General features: G+C 39.7%; 1 protein-coding gene across 1 annotated transcript; it reads left to right on the top strand.

The window, feature by feature from the left end:
* The first annotated feature begins 3,617 nt into the window (after positions 1-3,617).
* LOC117574154 (glucose dehydrogenase [FAD, quinone]) lies at positions 3,618-5,805 on the top strand. Its single transcript, XM_034257835.2, has 3 exons — positions 3,618-4,815; positions 4,880-5,166; positions 5,220-5,805. The coding sequence occupies exons 1-3, from the start codon at positions 3,624-3,626 to the stop codon at positions 5,586-5,588; spliced, it is 1,848 nt and encodes a 615-aa protein (XP_034113726.1). The 5' UTR covers positions 3,618-3,623; the 3' UTR covers positions 5,589-5,805.
* The last annotated feature ends 15,068 nt before the right edge of the window (positions 5,806-20,873 follow it).

Here is a 20,873-nt window from a genome sequence, read left to right on the forward strand (position 1 = left end):
TTTCTTGAATAAACTAGTCAAAGTCATTTTTTCCTGGTAGTCTTACAAGTTTTACTACATTTGTTTTGAACTTTATTTAAATTAAATAAAATTAGTCTTTTTTTTCAGATAAAATGGTGCTTTAGTTTGTCATTTATCATTTATTTTAATTTAGTTTTTGTGAAACGCCGCCCCTTCTTTTATTATATTTATTTTTGAAATTTGTATTCCGTTGCTATTTTTGTCTCGTGTTCACAAGTGTCAAATCGCAAAATGCTTAATCATCGCCTGTTATGAGTATATTATTGAGTAGACTATCACTTTTTTCAGACATTATCGAATGATCGGTGATCAGAAACATTCGTTTTTAATTGTTTAGCGCTTTTGAAATGAAATTAGCAACGTTTTGTCTCAGCTCTTTTGGAACTTTTATCAATTAGGACTATGAACTATGATCACTCAAGTTGTGAGCTTGAAAACGAGTATGTGCACTCGTTTCAAATCCAAACATCAGCCAATTTGACAGTTGCCAAGTCATGCGAAATGAATATGCATAAAATCTGTGCAAATACCAGTTATGGAAGTCTAAACAAAGGCAGAGCAGCCAGCAGTGGAGGCAAAATGCAATTTGTTTGGATTTTTAGCAATAAATCCCATAGGAAAACGAGCAACACAAAAAGAAGCAGAGATCGAAAATAAAATTTAACAAAATGTTGCGGCGCCGGTACTGAAGGTCGAATGCGCCAAAATGGTGATTATGAAAGTGGCAACAAAAACAGCTTAAAATTCGAAATCAAATGAAGAGTATCTTTACTGCTGCTGCTGCTGTTGTTGTTGTTGCTGTTGTTTTATGGCTCTCTATGTGGCCATTTATGAATTGGGCCTTAATGTGGTTCGTATGCAAATTATAACGTCAGAGCTACAAAATTTGTAATCGTTGTAACATGAAGTCATCATTAAGCGCCTAGATACAAGCAATCAGATAAAAGATACGCAGCGACACTAAGTATCTTTGAGATTGATGTAAAGCGCAGCGTTGCATGACATTGAACTTGAACAATCATCGACAACAAGATAAATATAAATAATCGTACAATGCATGGCGGAAGCAACCAGAGATCATAGTTTTATTTGTTCGCATCTATTTGTTAATCGAACAGCACTAAATTTTGGATTAACACATGCTTGACATATCAGCAACATTATGGTGGACATAAAACGGGTGCTAATTAAATTTCCAATGAAAATATGTATGCAAAAATTTTCGATTGTGACTAAACCCAGCACACTTTGCCGCCTGGCGAATCGGGGCAAAATCAAGATGCCGAAAATAGTTTTACACAAAAAAATGTAAATAAACTCGCATGAAATTTGCAAGTTCAGATGATGAACTTGAAATGAGACAATCGCGCTTCGCGCCAAAGCCTGCTCAACTGTTTATCTGTTTCGTATCTCTGGACCAAGGTCCGTCGTCTGCTTGGGGCTGCGTGTTGTCCCAAACGTAGCGCCAAAAGCTGACCGACTTAACCGGCAGCTACCTGTCTTGACTTGTCCGGCATAGGCTTCAACGTTGCATGCGTCGCCAGCCGCGTTTCATTTGGCGAGTGGACAGCAACGTGCGCGCATGCGCAGTAGCAAAATCGAGTTTCGAATAAAAACTGCAAAGTATCTCACACATATAAGTAGATACATAAATATCAATCGAAGGAGAGCAACACGTAACTTGCGTAAGTGCATTCTAACTGCAGGCGGATAAACGTGTTTGGAATATCCAAAACCTATTTAAACTGCTCTACATTTATGGGACGTATCTTGTGTATTTGTGTGGCATTTGACGTAATTTGTGATCGTCGCAAAAGTAATTATTCAAAGAAAAAAATAAAAGACTTTAGAACTGTGTACAAAAAAGTCAACAAGATGTGTTAATTGGTTTGCTGTGAGAAATGGCGATGATTTAATTGGATAATTGTGAAATAAGTGATACCTGTGGCTTTTAAAAATAAATTATGGCCAAATATAACAATATAAAATAGTAGTAAAGTAAAAGCTTTCTACAGATTTGAATCTTCAATTTATTAAATAATAATTCTTGCAAGATCTGATAACATGGCCCCAAGCAATTTAAACTTTACTTTCAATCGCTGATAACTCTAAACCCTTTAGACATTCGTCGCGCCAGCTATTAAAACTTTGCTAATTGGACACAGTTAATAAACTTAAATGTCTGCCGTGGCATAAACTCAATTAGGGCAACTGGCAAGTGGCTGCTATCGCTGATTGAAAAATGTTCGTTATAAATAACAATAAATAACAAATTTTACTAAAAATTATATTTTTTATGTCAGCCACTTGCTACAAATGTCAGCCACTTGCTACAAATGACGAATTAACGAGCACATTGCCCTTCGGTCGCTAATAACCCTTGAAACCCTTGACGTAGGTCAGTTCTGTGCGGGAGACCGTTGACCGGTTATTGATGTGCTTCTCAGCAAATTGTTGTGACAAAAGAAGTTAACCTGGCCCAGAGACAATTTCGATGTGTATCACTCGGTCTCGGTTATGTATGTGCGTGTCGAAAGCATATTGAAGGCTGTACACGTAAAAGAACTTAAGTACAGACAAAGGCTGAAGATGTATCTGTATCTTTATATTGTTACTTGTCGTATCTGTAACTCGAAGCGAGTTGCCTTGTTGTCTGCCAACGTATTGGGGTTAATTGAAAACCTTCTTTTTTCTCTTTGTTTTGCTATTTATTGTTCGTGCAATTTTTTTTTGCCTCTAATGGACTTAAATGTTAAAAATCCCCAAAAACCAAACAAAAATTCGAACATTTAATTTGCATATAAAGCAATTTATTTTTTTTTTTTTGGAAACGCAGCACACCCACCACTTTGAGCAATTTCATTTAGTTTATGGCACAACAATTGTGTCGATAGGTTAGTCAATTTATTTGAGAAGTTGAAATTGGAGCTGTTAATTTATATGAAATTTTAACTACCATAAAATTTCCATTTACTTACATTTTCAAATGAATTCCAATAAATTTGTAATTTTTAATTACAACTTCAAGATTATAAATTAGTCGCTTCATGTTTATATTGCGCCTTTTATCGGCTTTTATGTATTTTGTTTATATTTCTTATATTGGTTTTGACTGTGTTTGTGCGTCTTTTATGAACATCCGCGTGCGTTTTATGGGTCAACGTCAACGGGTAAATATTTTTGCTTCGATTGCGCTCGAATTATTTTTGCGAATTTTGCTTTGGTAACTTCTTCAATGTTTCTGTTTTGATCACGAACCGGTTAACGATCTTTCGTCTGCACAAATGTTTTGTTATTGTTTTTCTTTCTTTTTCGCCTCTGCAAATATATTATTATTTTTATTGGCGGTATTGACGATGTAACCTGAAACTTGTTGAACTTGAGCTAAAAAAGAAAATCAATAACATGATATCACTTGTGATAGCCAACGGGGTGTGAAATGTGCTTTGGTCAGAACTAAACTGCAACAAACAAAAAAGTGAAATCCAAGGTCAATGCAATTAACAAGTCATTGTTAATATGCAACCAGAACGTTTCAGAAATTAACATTCGTTTGCGTATACTTAATATATCTATGCTTCTTACAGATACAACTAATAAAGATGCGATTAGCGTACATTTTGATATTCTGGATGTGCTGTGGGAGCAGTCACAGCCAGCTGTTGGTGGATCTAGTGAGGGATTTCGAGACTACATTGTTGAACACTCGCATACCCGACACCAACGACTTTCTGCCCGAGTATGACTTCATCATTGTGGGCGCCGGTTCGGCGGGTTGTGTGCTGGCCAATCGATTGAGTGAGATTAAAACGGCACGAGTGCTGCTGCTGGAGGCGGGCGATCAGGAGACGTTCATCAGTGATGTGCCCCTAACGGCCGCATTGACGCAAACGACACGCTACAATTGGGGCTATAAGGCGGAGGCAACGCCCAATGCCTGCCAAGGGCTGCGTAATGGCGTCTGCAATTGGCCCAAGGGACGTGGCGTTGGTGGCACAAGTCTCATCAATTTTATGCTCTACACACGTGGACATCGTCAGGACTACGATGGCTGGGCGGCTGCGAACAACACGGGTTGGTCTTATGCCGAGGTGCTGCCATATTTCAAGAAATCGGAACGCATTGGCATCAGCGATCTGTACAAGTCACCGTATCATGGCCGCAATGGGCCACTCGATGTTCAGTACACGGATTACAAGTCGCGACAGCTGAAGGCTTTCCTCAAGGCCAGTCGAGAGATGGGCTACGACATAACCGACACCAATGGCGAACAGTTGATGGGCTTTTCACGTGCTCAGGCCACCATTCGCCAAGGAAGACGTTGCAGCACTAGCAAAGCATTCATACAGCCGGTGTTGCATCGCCGCAATTTGCACATATCCATGAAGAGTTGGGTCACCAAGCTGCTCATCGATCCCAACACCAAAGTGGCCATTGGCGTTGAGTTCACCAAGCAGCGCCAACGCTTTGTGGTGCGAGCCAGCAAGGAGGTTATTCTCTCTGCCGGTTCTATAGCCAGTCCACAGCTGCTGATGTTGTCGGGTGTGGGACCAAGTGCCCATCTGGCGGAGCATAATATTCCCGTGGTACAGGATCTGCAAGTTGGCTACAATTTGCAGGATCACATTACCCTTAACGGTCTCGTATTTATGGTCAATGATTCTACGGTGAATGACGCACGTCTGCTCAATCCCCAGGACATCATACGCTACTTATTCGCTGGCCAAGGACCCTACACGATTCCTGGCGGTGCTGAGGCATTCGCCTTTGTGCGCACGCCTAGTTCAAGTTTTGGTGAGTCTGTGTATCAACATAGTTTCTAGCCAATTATATTGACAACAGCTTTTCAATTACTTAGCCTCGGACTACGCAGACATGGAGCTCGTCATGGGAGCTGGCTCCCTGAGCGGAGATCGCTTTGGCACGCTGCGCGATTTGCTTGGCATCACAGATGAGTTTTATCAGAAAATGTATGGCGACTTGCAGCAGGAAGAAACGTTTGGCATGGTGCCAGTGCTACTGCGACCCAAGAGCACTGGACGTATCTCATTGCGCAGTCGTAATCCCTTCCACTGGCCACGGATGGAGCCCAATTTTATGCAGCATCCCGACGATGTGCGTGCTATGATTGAGGGCATAGAAATGGTAAGAAATTTGATTGAATTTTTTAAATAGTTCTTAGCATTGGTTGCTTACAGATCTTGAGGTTGGCACGCACCAAGTCCATGCAGAAGATTGGCACACGCTTTCATGCTCGACCCTTTCCGGGGTGTGATCATTTGAAATTCGCCAGCCAAGACTATTGGCGCTGTTGCCTGCGCCTTTATGGCTCCAGTTTGCAACATCAGTCGGGCACTTGCAAAATGGGGCCATCTACAGATGCCGCAGCTGTGGTAGATCCTGAGCTTAGGGTCCATGGCATACAGCATCTGCGTGTAGTTGATGCTTCGATTATGCCACATGTGCCGGCTGGGCATACGAATGCAATCACCATCATGATTGCGGAGAAGGCTGCTGATATGATCAAGAATGCGTGGCGCATGAAGATTGCTCCACTGGACAAGTAGGCTTGGTCAGTTATTCTTTAGTAATTTATATTTATTGTATACGAGTCATTAGATTAAGTGGTTCAAAGTTTTTATATTGTGATAGGCCCTTAATATGCTATTATAGTCGGCTACAATTGTTCAGCCGTATTGCTTATTATCAGATAAGTATATTATCATTTTACATCTTATTTTAAGCTTGCCCCAAAAAGTATTTTGCATCTAAAATAATAAAATATTCCCATAAGTATAAAATCAATGAATTTCAAATATTTGAATTGGTCCGCCAAGCTTCAATGGTAGCCCTGCGTACAGTGTTGCGTATATAGTTGTCACTTTCGCTCTGCTTACTGCGCAAGGCTGTGCGATTGTGAGCTAGTTCCGAGTGTCATAGCACTGAGCTTGTAGTTGTGCACATTTCGCAGTTCGAATTGCGTACAATAGATGGCGGTTTATTTCAAAATGGGCGATTCAAATAAAACGGCGTAACGGAAATAAAATTTGTTTTGCCCTGCAACAGAAGATTTATATCAGACGAATACAAATAAGTAACAGGATTTATATCGCACAGAAAACCTGCACGTGCTACCATTAGACCGAACCGTGCGAAATATTTCCAATTTTCAATTGAAGTTTGAATTTGATGTTTAATAGAAGCTATAAAATTGCTTGAGATTTCAGCAAATAAATTGAACAACTTATCTGTTAAATAGTTACCACCGAAGTGTTAAATTTGTTTTCGTTTTTACGGCGCGTTCTTTGCGCAGACGCCCCAACTGTCAATTGCGGCTGCTGTTGCGTCGCTGCCGATGTCTCTGCCGACGCAGACGTGGCGTCAAGCAAAAAGTACCGTTAGTTGAATTCAGTATATTGGCGGCTTTCAAATGCGTCGCTTCGTTACGCCAACGGAAAGTTGAAAACGGAACGTAAGAAGACGTTAAAGCGGCGTAAACTACGTGAAAGACGCAAGGAATAAAAACGAAAACAACAAAAAGTTGAAGTATGTGAATTATAGCAAAAATTAACGAATATCGAAGTGAAGTGAATGCCGGTTAAAACAAAGGTGAATTCAAATGAATAATAAATAATATAATAACATAAGTACAAGCACAACTAATGCCGACACGTATCGTCAAAGTGTGTGTTTGTGTGTGCATTAGTGCTAGTGAGTTGTGTGCGTGTGTCAAGAAATAGAACAACACAAAAAACTTTATTACATTTGTCGCCCGCCTCCACCTCCACCTCCAACACCCAACACCCAACTCCACCTCCTCCCCCACCCCTTTAGAGTGGGCGTTTGAACCAAGTAAAAGTAAAAGCAATTTTGTTTCAGACTGTAACGTTATTGTTTTTGTTTTAGTGAAATTAACTATTTTTATGAAGCCATACACACAAAATACACACACTAAGGAGCACATTGCATGGCATATATAGTGTATACTGTACATTGGAACACATCCAGACGGCTTTGCGTGCTTTTGTTGAGGATTTTTTTTATAGCTCTTGCTTGGTTGTAATTGCCGCTCAGGAAATGGCCAGCCCAAGGCCTTGTCTGGCAGCAGTCGCGCTTTTACAGGTTTTTTAACCCAGAATAACGTATGAGAATAAATGTAACCTACTTTGCCTCTCGGCCACGTGGCGTATGAGCAATATTTTAATTAAATGTTAAAACAACTGACATAGAAACAGCCGCAGTCACATTCACACACACACACACACAACTTATAGTTATGTTCAACTCAAGGAATTGGATTTCTTTTTTTGCATGAAATCCTCAAGTTTGTTTTTTTTTTGTGGCATCGTCAGCAAAACTTTGTATTCGTGCAGCAGAGACTCGGATTTGAATCGTTAAGTGCTCTTTGTACGCACCAGTAAGCGACGTCAAGTGGCTAAGATTAAAACGTGGCACATCAATTATTTGATTTAATCGCCATTAACAAAAACGGAGACAAGTAAGTATCTTTTGTGTTGAAGACTATAAATCAAAGAGGGCTTTGAATAATGGGCTTAGTTTTCGTATTTCTCAATTATGCGTAAGCAAGGAAATCGTCTTAAATTTAGTAAAAGGAAAATGAAAATTTAATGAAGATGTTCTTCGAGTATTTCTAATCGTTAAATAAATGCATAATTTCTAGCAATTAACTTAACAATCCATTGTTGACTCAAGTATTCAATATCGATTTATTCTCAATAATAATTTAGTAGAATTTTCTTCAAAGAGTTTTGCTATGATTGCAAAGTGTTGCAAATTTCCATTGAAATCAACTCATTTGCAAGCAATTGGCGTTTAAATCTAAATGCTAATTTCGCATTCGCATATTTAAGCTTCATTTTGGGGCTGTCTGTTAAGCTGTCATGCTGTCTTGCTGTCATTCTGTCAACCTGTCCTGCTCTCCCTGCTCTCCCGTTCACTTTTTGTGCAACAGCCACAGAGCCACGTACATTTGGCATATTTAATTATTTGGCAATTCATCAGCGAGTTTTGTGTGTGTGCGAGCGTGTTTTGTCTTTAATTTGCAGCTCCCAGAGCTGAAATAATGGCACCCGCATAAAGGCTGGGTGAAAAGCAAACAAAAACGCACAGTTGCGATAATAATAAAAGAGTAATAAACAATAAAAAAACCAAGAGAGAGAGAGAGAGGGAGGGAGAGAGAGAATGGCAACAGTGAACTGAAAGGCACGAAGCATTACCAAGTGAGGCGGCAGTCGCATAAATGGAATGACAATGAAAGCAGACACAGTTGTTGCCTTTTGCCACACACATGTGAGCAAGGTGAAGCAAACACACACACACACACACGCGCACACAGCCTGCGGCTGCTTCTGCAGCACCCCGAAAACCAAAAACAAAAACAGTGAACACAAAAAAATAAAAAAGGCCAAGGCAACTGAGGCGGTCACAAATGTCAGGCGCTCGCATTGCAACTACGCTAAGTAGTGGCTGAGTTTTGAAGCACGTCACATTACGTATACGCCCCATATTATGTTAACCCCATGCCGCCTCGCATACACACATTGCGTATACGCAAAGTTGCCACAAGAATATTACCGACAGTCACGTAGCAAAGCAAATTCAGACTCGCTGTTTTAGTGTGTGTGCGTGACTTGCCGTGTGTGTATATGTGTGTGTGTGTGTATTGTTGTGTATGTGAGCGAGTCCCTTATCAGCCATCATAATAATTGTTGGGGCAATTCTCTGGCACTAAACTCACGCTATCCGCATGTAACATAAAAGTACGCACACACACACATGCACATTCACGTACACACACACATACATAGATGCATGTATGCGGACCAGTAAACACGCAACCATTTGGTCAGCCAGTCTCATTCATTGTGGCCGGTTGGAATGTTGCCCAAGGCGCTCGGTTCGGGGCATAATTACACACGCATTTGGTGGTCATAAAAAGAACATTTGTGCAGATGTATAATGCATAACTGTGAACACACAGTGCAAAAAGAACCGAAAACAAAAAGAAAAACCCAATGAAAAAGGCAAAAGACATGCGGGCTAATGAAAGCTCAACAGTTATACAACCATCAAACGCATTTAATGTGTACGCTCAGTATCTTTAAATTACATTACCGGACATGGCCAGGGCACATGCTTTTGCCTGGCTGTTGCTTTTAGCATTTATTTATTATTAAAAGCAATTTTTAAAGCAGCTACTTCGAAAAATGGGCACTGAAATAAATATTGATCAAATCGTTGCGAAACCATTTTGAGTTCGTTGTTGCTTATCCTGTTGTGCAAATTATGACAAATGAATGTTACTTAAGCTCTGCAGCTTACATAACATTGAGCACATCGTTTATGAGGTTCAGAGACCAAAGCAGACTCTTATGAGAATTGAGAGATCTGCTTTGCAACAACCATGTGGTAATCAATAATGATTTATGTTGAAAAACATTTTCGTTAGTCATTTTGCATTTTACGCATAGCTTAGCTTTAAAATGAAATTATTTGCATGCCTTTTCCCAAAATGCCAATGCCGATGTCGCTGTTGCTGTCTAGAAGTGAAGCTTGCCCAATGTAGTCCAGAGAGAAAGTGGAAATCCCTTTTGGCAAATGTCGCCATTGCGTTATTTGCTGCTTCCCTTTTTATGCACACACAAAACCGGAGAACGGTTACGTTTTATGCCAAAACCGAGCAAAGGCAACATCCTTTGACAGTCGACTGTCGGCATGATTCTTGGCTTTCGCTTCTGCTTGGCTATTTGAGCAGGCAACGAGCCCCCTGGCGACCAAGCAATATCAGAATGAACGCGAAATCATCAGAGAATTTCAGTTTAAATGTGGACAGGCCTTGAGGCCATTTGCTGGCAACTGGTTTAAAGCGTTGTAAAATCGTATGGCGAAAAGTCTTAAATTACATCAGACAACACAATATGGATTGAAAGATGAGAATAACTTTGCAAAAGGCACTGAAAAATGATTATTACTTTTCATCCGGACAATAAACAATTCCATTAAACGAGAATGTCTGACTGCCAGAGAGAAAGAGAGCGACAGCCCACGCATTGCTCAAACTTGCCAATCAAATTGCAACGCCTGCCATGATATATGACAAGTAAACACGATCCATGTCACTGTGATACCCACGAAGCCTGCGTAGGTTATGGTGAGGCAGGAGCGGAGGCGGGGGAGGGGGTTATGAAAACAAACGGCACAGCAGTAGCTATAACATTTGCAAAGGGCAAAATCAAATATGTATAAAGCAAACACGCTGCAGGCCTTGAGCGAACCATTGACCATATGGAAGCTTATAGTTGGGGTCACTCAGTCATTTTACTCATGAATATGTTTTCATGACGATTGCCATAACTTTAATACCTCAACTGATTTCAATTTTACTGTCAATAATGCCTGCAAACTCTCTGCATAGCTCACCATCGCTCCTACTATATACCATATTTATATTCATTATTCATTGGCAAATTGAATGCCCAATGCAATTTGAAACATGCAAATCACTCGGCATATTGGTCGTATGCTTGATATTTTGCCACATTGGCCACAATTGCTTGCATTAATTATACGCCTTGTGATTCTGACCATATTGTCTAGTTGGTTTTGTTTCACCATGCGATGTTATGCAGGCGTGCTTGAGGATGTGTGGTAAACAAGCAAAACCTCTTCAATAAACTCAATGTATATATGTTGACCTCTTGGCATTTTGCCATCTCTACTATAATTGAGGTAAATGCCACTCACAGGTTATTTCACTTAGATGCCATTAGACGGATCGAATGTTCTCCCAATGTTTTCACCTTCGCAAGCAGAAGGAAAGGCAACAAATTGTAATTAAATTGCAAAAGCTTGTCCCCTCTTTAGCATGTTGGTCCCTTCTCGATTCTATTTGCAAATTAGCCACAAAGCAGACTAACGGGCTGACCGCCGTTTGGCAGGAAGCAGCATTCAACGCCAGTGTTGACGGAAACGGAAGTCAGCCATTCCACACCTTCTCTTTGTCTCGTTTTCTCCGTTCGCTTTCACTCTTACTGTTGCTATTGCTTTTTCTTCATTCTTTCATTCTTTGACCAAATGACGTTACCTTTTCTGCATTGTATTGTATTGTTGTATTCCTGTCTGTGGCTCATAAATATATAAAACGTTGTGCGGTGATGTTGCTGTGTTGTGGCTGTCCCTCGCATCCTGGCAACAGTCAACTCAGCAGACGTCCATTGTCATTGTCCTCTTTTAACGACTGTCAATGTGCTTGTTAGTTGCAGCCTCAGTGGAGCCTTGTCCTCATTGTGTATGGAGCAGGACTTATTTAATTTCGAGGCTACCTTTATGGTCAACAACTGGGCTGTCGAGTCAACGCTTATGACTAGGCAAAATGAGAGTTTGCCTCATTTCCTGCACAATCTCAAAGCCATGCTGAAGAAGGCAACTCAATTAGATGCTTTCTTCGACTTTTGTTCGTCGCAACATCTGAAATCTTTAATGCTTTTAGATTTCCTTTTCTTCTTTTGCTTTGTTTGGGCGTGGCTAATCTGGTTTATGTGGGTGGCTCTTTGACTGCCCCGTGGCGCGCATTAAAAATGAAAAATGACAAAGCGCTCGAAACCAAAAGTCAGCCAAAGAAACCTCTTCCCGAATTTCCTTAACAACGAAGCTGATTCAATGGTAGGCCATTAATTTCTTAATCTGCTTGTAAATGATGGCAGATGGAGGGAGAGATTCTGGATTTAATGCCAGGCACGAGGCTATATATTTCATGCGGATTCTAATTGCGGGTGCTCATTAGGTTTAGGGTCAGCGTAGGTAAGGAGGCTTTTACTTTCCTACAAGGAAAAGTGTGTCAGGTTGTTAGGCCACGAAAGGGAAATGCCATTAAATGGATTTGTAAGTTGCCAAAGGATTTCAAGTGCACGTTCCTTTAAAACTCGTGCAGACGACAAGGAATTTTGCTTGTCTGCTGAGCAAGCCAAATGATTTATTATGATTTCAGCTTTGACAATGATAATCTGCACATAAGAAGGCCTGGGCAAGAATTCGTTCTAGCTGTCCTCTGCAGTCGGTAAGGCTTTGGCCTCTGTTTGAGTCCCATGATTAAGCACACTGCAAATTCAATATTATCGGCCAACTCATCACTAACACCGCCCCAATCCCTCCCTCGATGAGCTGACAAGGGTTCAGAGAAGTGTCAGAGGCGACAAAAAAGCCAATCCAAGGGCAGGCAAGCAAACTCAGGCCCAAAGTTTAGACAAAGGTCTTCTTCCTCTAACTCCTAACTTATCTCTCCCGCCCTTTTCTCATCCCATTTTAACAGCCGCGTGTGTCATTGTGCCTTAATGGCCTGGAAGTAAATGCCACAGAGCGTCATCCATTTTGTTGCTCAGCTTTGAATTTCAATCAAAGTTAACAAAGTTTTTGTCTTCTCTTTTTTTGTTTACACTTTTTATATTGTACTTGGCCATTCGACTGGCTGAATTTCAATTTCTGTCAAATTAACTTTATATAAATTAGAGCTAAACATAACCGAAAAGAACAGCTATTCATTGCTTAATGGAAACTGCTTTTGGAAATGACCGATTATTAAATTAGCTTTTTCTTTTGTCTAGAAAAGTTTCGGGTCCTCTTTGAAACTGTCGCCAAATTGGCAAATGACATTGTTATTTAATTTCCATCAGTTTTCGTTTTCCAATTTGCGGAGCATGCTTTTCAGCTCCCTCTTTTATTTGCCGTTCAGGTTATATCTCCCCAGTGAGGGGAAATTCGCTTCGCACATGTGTGTGAAATGCATTTGCATAACTGCAACGTACGGAATAACTTTTATTGTCGCTTTTGCATATGTATGAGTTGATGTGTCAGTGTGTTAGACATGAGTTAAAAGCTGCTCAGTCAGTTATTTAGTTATTCACTCGCATAATTTCATTAAAAATAGTGCAACGCTTGTTTAATTATTTTTCATATTCATTTTATCACAAAGTCAACAAAAAAAAAAACCAATAAATATGCAAACGAAATTCAGTTGCATGAATTTAATTTTATTATGACTACAACATTACTACATATAATATTGAATCTAGAAAATCCCTCTTAAAATTCGATTAGTTCCATATCTACTAATCGACTGCTCCCAAATTTCATTTCCTACTCGTAAATAGGTTCTTCTTGTGCTCGCTGTGAAAGCCAATTAACTGCGTCCTGTTTACTACTTACTCCCAATCTGTTCGGTTCTCTGTTGTCTCCACTATTTATGGGCCATGCTCTGTGGGCTTTTAACGGAAAACGTTTAATGGACGCACACTCCAAAAATGTTAGCAGCTCACGCAAGCAACATCTTCGTGGGAATCGTTCACCCAACTGGCATGAGACTTATGTCAGGGTCAAGTTGGAGTAGGAATGGGAAAGGGGGGATGTTTGTGGATCGGCTTATTGCCATGCTTACCATTAGTTAAGCACTTAAGCCAATTTTTTCAATGATTGTGGCCTTCGCAATTGGCTCTCGAACTGTCAGCTGACAGTTTGAATGTTCCATTATAGTATGATTGTGGAGCTGAAGCGAAGCCCTTAAAAGAGCATTTAATCCCCATTTATTGCGATATTTCTGCGGGTGTTAAATCGAATGCAGGTGACAGACAGACCCATACAAAACAACATCCAAAAACCACAAATGCACCACTGCAGAACACATGGGTTGTATTTGTGGTTGTCCTGAGGCACGCACTTGCCAATGGTCAGACTATCTGTCTGTCTCTATGGGGGTCTACTGTGGCCATAAATCAACAATGCGACATGTGGATTGTTGGCAATTTCACGCTGCAACCTCAAAACATTCCAATTACGAACAATCCGCGCACACTGCGATAATCAAATTTTGTTGCCGGTTGCGCTAATTGCTGTGGCAAATGATGGAGGCGCAGTTCCAATATTCCATTACACGACAGTTATTTGGGAGAGAACTTACACGTGTTTTTTAATGGAATGTATTATCAGTCGTCGTAAAACTTTATTTAATTCCATATAATGCTCTTCCTCAGCTTAAGCTGTAATGCAAATGGATGGAAAATGCATTGAACCTTGGCCATCTTACGGCTTAAGCAGAGCAACGGTCATTTGCACTTGAGAGACGCTTAAGAGTCCTGCTCTGATCCTGATCCAGTGCCACTCAAATGGAAGGAGACAAGATAAGAAAGGCTAAGACTGCACTCAATAGTTGCTGGGTGGAAAAGCAGCTTAAGAAATTTCCCTGCTGCTGTTTCAACTGCATGCAAAGCAGCTTTTCTCTTGACGCCTTTTCCCCCCTTTTCCATCATGCTAAGTGCACTCCAAAAATGGCAGCTGCTGGCTGAGCTAATTAAGAACTTAATGATGTGGCAAACTGGCTGCAAAAGGCTTCACGTTCTGCCACCTAATCTTCCTCTATTGACACCAATAGCATTGTGAGTGTATTAGTGCCAGCTGTGTGTGTGTGTGAGTCAGCTGTCCGTCTGGTTGTTGGGATGTGCCCGATGACACTCGACCGCAATTGGACAACCACAAAAGCAAGACCCTCCTCTTCTCTGCCTGATAGCTGAGTGCTGAATGTGTTTGCCACTCAATAAGTGGCACTCGGTGCCATCTAGTGGATGGCTCGACTAGAATTCTCGTTTCTTTTCGCTCATTCTCCCTGCTCACACGGTTCAGTGGCCAAACGAGGTTGTTCACTTGCTGTTGGCTGAACTACAAAGAGACTTCTTCTGATGATGTCAATTCCATGACAGCAAAGCAAAACAAAGGTGATTCAGTCAGCAAAGCAAATGAAAAGTTGACCAATGTTTGGATATTCTTTTCGTTTGAGAATTCATCTAATTGTGTGGTTATCCTGTTGCTTCAGTTCGTTGGCTGTGTAAATTAATGAATTGGCTTCACTTTACAGTTTTATCGCGTTGCTAACGCCGAAAGTAGGCGAAGTGGGGAGAAAGAGAGAGGAGGACGTGACTGGCACGCAAAAGATGTCCTAAATGAATTTCTCTACTTCAGGTTTCATTTACAAAGTCCCAGCTGCGGTTCTTAACTAATTGACATAATACACAATAAGATATAGGGAGGGACTAAGGAAAGGATGGGGCTTCTTTCGAATTAATTAAATTATGCTTGCAAATACTTTTGTTGTTCTTTTGTTCATTTTTACGTGGAATTTTAAGAGGCTTTTTTCATTAACTTGAAGTGTGTGAGTGCCGTAGAAGAAGAGGAAAGGAATCCTTACTTACACTATCTAATGGCTTAAGGAATTGATATCGAATTAAATATTAAAGAACCTCGAGGAAAACACAAATAAAAAACTAGAATATTAATTAAACTAATAGATAGCATATTAAGTTCTTAAATTAGGTTTACATTATGGAGTTTTTAATATGAAATTAACTGAAATGGGATGATTAAGTGACAGTCTCTTTAATCTTTAATCTGATTTCTTCGACAAGGAGCGTGCCACTTGATAAAACAACAAGGACAATAGGGGCAAATGTCATTTGCAAGTTTCTTAGCAATCTAAATTTTTAAACAATTCCATGAATAACAAAACAGCAATCAGCCCATTCATACAGGGTGCCATGCCCAGAAGGAAAGTTATCTATTACATTGTATAGTCAGCTCACAGCTCACTCACAGCTTCGAAAGTTCTCCAAGGAAAACTCAATTTAAAGTTGAGTTCCTGAGACTCCAGTCACATGACTCAATGACAGATTGAGGAACTAAGCAGCTGCAGCTACAATATGAAGTTCGAGTTGCTTATACATATATGTGAGTGTGTGTGTGTGTGTGTGTGACTAAGGGTCGTATAAAGGTGAGAAACGAAGTGGGCGTGTGGCCCATGGGGAAGGTGTCTCCTCTTATTTGTTGCCTTGGGCAAAGCTGAAACTCAAATGAAAATGAAAAGTTTTCCCTGGCAGAGCCGCTAAGGTGAATTCCAAGACGGGATAATACATGTTTATACAAGACACACACACACATACATATATACAGTATATTGTATGCACACAAAAGAAGAGGCTAACCGAGAAGGCAATTAATTTGATGTAGTCACCTCATCAGGGACCACACAAGGACTCACAGGGAATGCGAAATGGCGACATGAAAACTTAAGCTAATTAAAGCGCTTATCAAAAATGTTTCCATTGTGTGTGTGTGTGTTTGCGTGAGAAAATTAAAATTTCACACAGAATTTTAGGAAATTATGTTCAAGCACTTAAGTGTGTGTTAAAGACTCAACAAAAGGTGTTCCTCGATAAGGATTCGTTTATGTAAGCGGGTTCTTGTTGATGATTATCCTTCTGTCTCCTGTTTTTACCACACTTACCAAACAAATATTTAAGCATTATGCGAATCTCAGCTTCATCTTCATCTTCCCTTCTTGATTCTGTCGCTTATCTGTCATGCTTAGAAGGAGCTTTGTCTTTGGCCTGTCGAGTGTTGGATTTGCTCATCTAATTAAGTTAATCGTCTCACGTACACTTCACAGCATGCGTGTTAAACTTTAAAATTACTGCGAGGCATTTGAAGTGGAAGTGTGATAATTTGATATTTGATAGTCAGTCTCAAAAGCGAGGAAAATAAATGAAAGATAGAAATGGAACACAATACCTTTAAAGGGTTTATTCGACATTCATTCTACATGACCTAGTTGAATGAAGGATTCTTGCATCAATATTCTCATTGCACAACATGAATTTCAATATGAGAACCGAGTTTTGCATTGTGCTGCCAGAGACTTTAAGCTGCATAAATTCCCATAAGTCACACAGGCTAGCACATATTTTCAATTTATGTTCAGGCTGTAAATTTAAGCAGCTCTTTTCAGTATGCTTCAGCCACAATGTTGCACAAGCTCGATGAACTGGAAAGCGGCTGCTCACATCGAGATTTTGTTGCTCATACCAACAGAGTTTGGTATTGAGGGTAATAAATAAGGAACTCTACATTCTTCTCTCATCTACTCTTTTTTAGAAATATAAGAAATATGCAAATATCCAGCAATATATTCTTAATGTGCAGTTTATAGAATCTTAATTGAATGTCTGAGTGAAATAAAGCATCTCCTGTAAAATGCTTTAAGTGAAGAGTCAATTAAATTCTTAATTCGATTCAACAACCTGTCGTTGCAAACGTGACATATACTTAATATCGTCTGTCCACAATCAATCATTTCATTCAAGATGTTGCAACGAAGAACTACTACGACAGTCGTTCGTCTCGAGGCGCACTGCGCCAATAATTTCTCATTATTTTTTCAGGATTTACAGCATTTGGAGAAGTGGCAAAAGGAAATGAATGAAATGCTGGCTGTCAGTTGGCATTATCCCTGTCTGTGGCCCGCTTTAAAGCTGTCTGCTTCGGGCTCTGTTTATATCTGTTTGCACGTTCTTATTGGCACATGCTAGCGCCAGTTGGCCAAGGGTTTCTCAGTGCTGCTCATCAAACAAAGTGCATTTTGTCGTTATGCAGCAAACAAGCTGCAACTAACTGAAAACAAGAACAACAAGAGCGAAGGGAAAGCAAACTTCAATAGTTCATTTTTCTAGTTGGAAGTTGCTTTACTCATAGTTTATTTTGTGTGCTGCAACTTTTTGCTGAACTCAATGCTTCTTTTAATTTCAAGCAGCAAAGCAGCGCACACCAATTCTTACTCATTTCTCTCCAAATTCTTTTACTTGCGAGTATCCACAAAGTGTGCGAAGCGCCGCAATGTATGCAATGCAGAAATAAACTGTTAAGAGTTGTAAACTCCATGCTGAACTTTAAGTTCTCTAGGGAAAATAGAAGTGAGAAGAAGTGAGTAGAGGCAATACAACAGAGAACAACTAAATGGAAAGCGTCTTTTGCCTAGCCAATACTTGTAGTGGAAACTTTTCCCTTTTCTTTTGCTTATTTGGCACATACAAGCAACAACGTTTACTCCTATTTTTGTACAACTTTGTTGAGAGAAAGAGAAACACGAGGACGGACAAAGTTTCTGTGCCTTTGTGCAAATATTTTGCACGGAAATTGCATTTGCGGTGCTGCTTGCAACAATTACAAAACAATGATGAGGTTGATGACGATGGCGTGATAATTAAAATTGTGCAAAATGTCAGAGTAGAGAGAAGGGTGAAGGGAGTGAAGGGTAAGTTGTACGTATAATAGAGACGCGAATGCAATGCGGCGTGTTAAATGTGGCAAGCACAACAGGGAGCTGTGCCAAATTGCAATGAATGAGTAATGAAAGGCAACTAGTAAAGAGAACAAAGGGGCGGAGAGGGAGGAGGAAAGTATTCAACAAACATGCCAGAAATTTGTATAAACTCGAGTGGATTGATTAATGATGGAATAGTCGAAATCATTGGAGTGAACTCGTATTCCAATTGCAATGTTCATTTGGCAAAATAAATCCAAATTTACTCCGCAAAGTAAATCAAGTTGAAAGGAATCCAACCCACAATCCCGAATGCAGTCTTTGCAGAGCTCTTAATATCCTGTCATTTGCATAAAACTTAACAAAATGAAAGTGAATTCCAAGCAGAACGAGTAAAGTCTCCCGCTTAAGTAATTCAGAATAACAAACAAAACAACTGCGAGAACACTAAAAGGACAATTCAATTTGTCTTAGTGGCAAATGCAGAAATAATTAAGGCGCACTTGGCACGAATAATGAACTCGATAAAGTTTTACCAGCTAAATAAAATATGGAAGCAATGCCATGAAATTATAAAATGCTGCAAGAATAAGGAAAAGTTGTTGCAGGTTTAACTGAAAGTTTTACTCAAGAAGATGAAGAAGGAATCCAAGTCAAAGTTTTTCAATAAGCGGCAATGCCAAAAACAAGGCTCAACATGTGTTCCAGCTCCATCAGGAGGGGAAAACTACACAACTGTGAAAATGCTTTGAGGCAAGTGAAAGTTAAATGGAATATAGAGAAAAGTGGCAAGCGAGAAAAGTGGCAGGCACGAAAAATATGGAACCCAAGGCCAGAGGGCATTATAATTTATGATAAGCCAATAAAAATAATTGAAATACATTAAAGGCAGGCAGCATAACAGCACAGCAGCGAGGCAGCCACACATCAGCTTCTCAATGTGTTCAACGAACTCACAACTTGCCATTCGTAGCTGCTTCATCGATTGCTTTTAACGGAGGGAGAAATGTATCGAAATGGAGGCACGAGAATACTAAAGTAATGGCACGCAATAAAAGGCGAGGAATAAAAAATGACACGGGAATGTCAAAGTTGATTCGCAGACGGAGGCCTCAAGGCATTGTGATTGTGATTGCGGCTGCTGTTGTGTGTCGTGTGAAAGGTTTGTAATAAATAAAACATTGCGGAATGTAAAAACAGTCGAGTTCGACTGTTGCAAGGGGTTAATACGAGTGTTTTTGAAAGTGAAGAATCAACTAAGTGATTGCTGGTTTATGATTTGTTCACTTTCTTTTGTTTGCCGCAGATGCTAAGCTGAAATGACAAAAGACTTTGATTTGCGTTTGATTTCTCATATGGTTTACCTTTACTGTGTGTTGGAGCTGATGCTGCGTATACGTGATGTGCGAACATGGCAATAAAATGACACACGTAATTCACATTACTTTTCGTTGTTTGTGACACGCACAAATTACGAATATAATAACGTTTTTAATGTGTCGATTTGGAGTTGATGTTCCTTAAAAGGATACTTTTAAATGAGTACAACTTATTTGAAGAGAATTTTATCTTTAACAACGATATAACCCTTATCTAAGCTCTGAAGAAAACTAAGTTTTGTTAAACATCTTGAGCTTCCTCATAAACTTTTCTTCAGCGACTTGTCGGGTATTTATCTTCTATGTAGTTTGAGGCAGCAACAACTCAACCACTTAAGCATCATCCTCCTGGCCACAAAAAGTTTTACGCGTTAAATTTCACAGCTTTGGCTTTATCTTTGGCTTGTTAGGTTTCCTTTTCGGTTTAACTCGGTTATCTTGGCGACTCGCCGTTGATGCTTAGCGCTTGAGAACGCTTCTTAATTTTATTTAACACGCATTTGAACTTAAAATTCTCAAATATTTAATTACAAATTAATGCCGTGAAATGTTTATAAAACCTTTACAAATTTATGTGAATTTGCTATTGATTTTTTAACAAAAGCCACGCATAATGTAATCCGCTATGCGATCAATTTGAAGCCGAATACAAAATATTTCTGCCACATCATCAAAAATGCATGAAATTAATAAATTTCATTAAATTTCAATTTGCTGCTCTTTTGTGGTTTTCAACGCATGACAACAACAACAACGACAACAATAGCAACCACAACAAAAAACGACAACAAAACCTGTCGAGTTATTTTCATTATTATTTTTATTATGTGCCTGCTTTACATAACAACAGCAAAAACATTAACAAGTAAGAAAGCTACAGTCGAGTGTACTCGACTGTGAGATACCCGCAACCCATTTTGAATAAAAGAAATATATTTTGCGGTATTTTCTCAAAATATACCAAATATACTGCAAAAAATACTAAAAATATACCGAATGGTATATTTGGTATATCGACATAGTACCGTATTCAAAATATACCATGGACGGCACAATGTACCAGATTGTCGGCCAAAGTAACTAAGAGCCCTAGTAAGTAGGCGTTTTTGCCATACAAAAGTATTTCTTTAATAACTTTGACAATTTTTATCTGATCGCAACCAAATTTTCAGAAATCATAAATACTATAGTTATTATTGTATATACCAAAATTCGTAACTCTAGCTTGAAAATTACGCTTGTTATTCGATTTTTTTGATTTGCGGGGGCGGAAGTGGGCGTGGTAAAAATTTGAAACAAACTTGATCTGCGTGCAAACA

This window comes from Drosophila albomicans, chromosome 2R, assembly GCF_009650485.2.
Source record: "Drosophila albomicans strain 15112-1751.03 chromosome 2R, ASM965048v2, whole genome shotgun sequence".
NCBI lineage: Eukaryota > Metazoa > Arthropoda > Insecta > Diptera > Drosophilidae > Drosophila > Drosophila albomicans.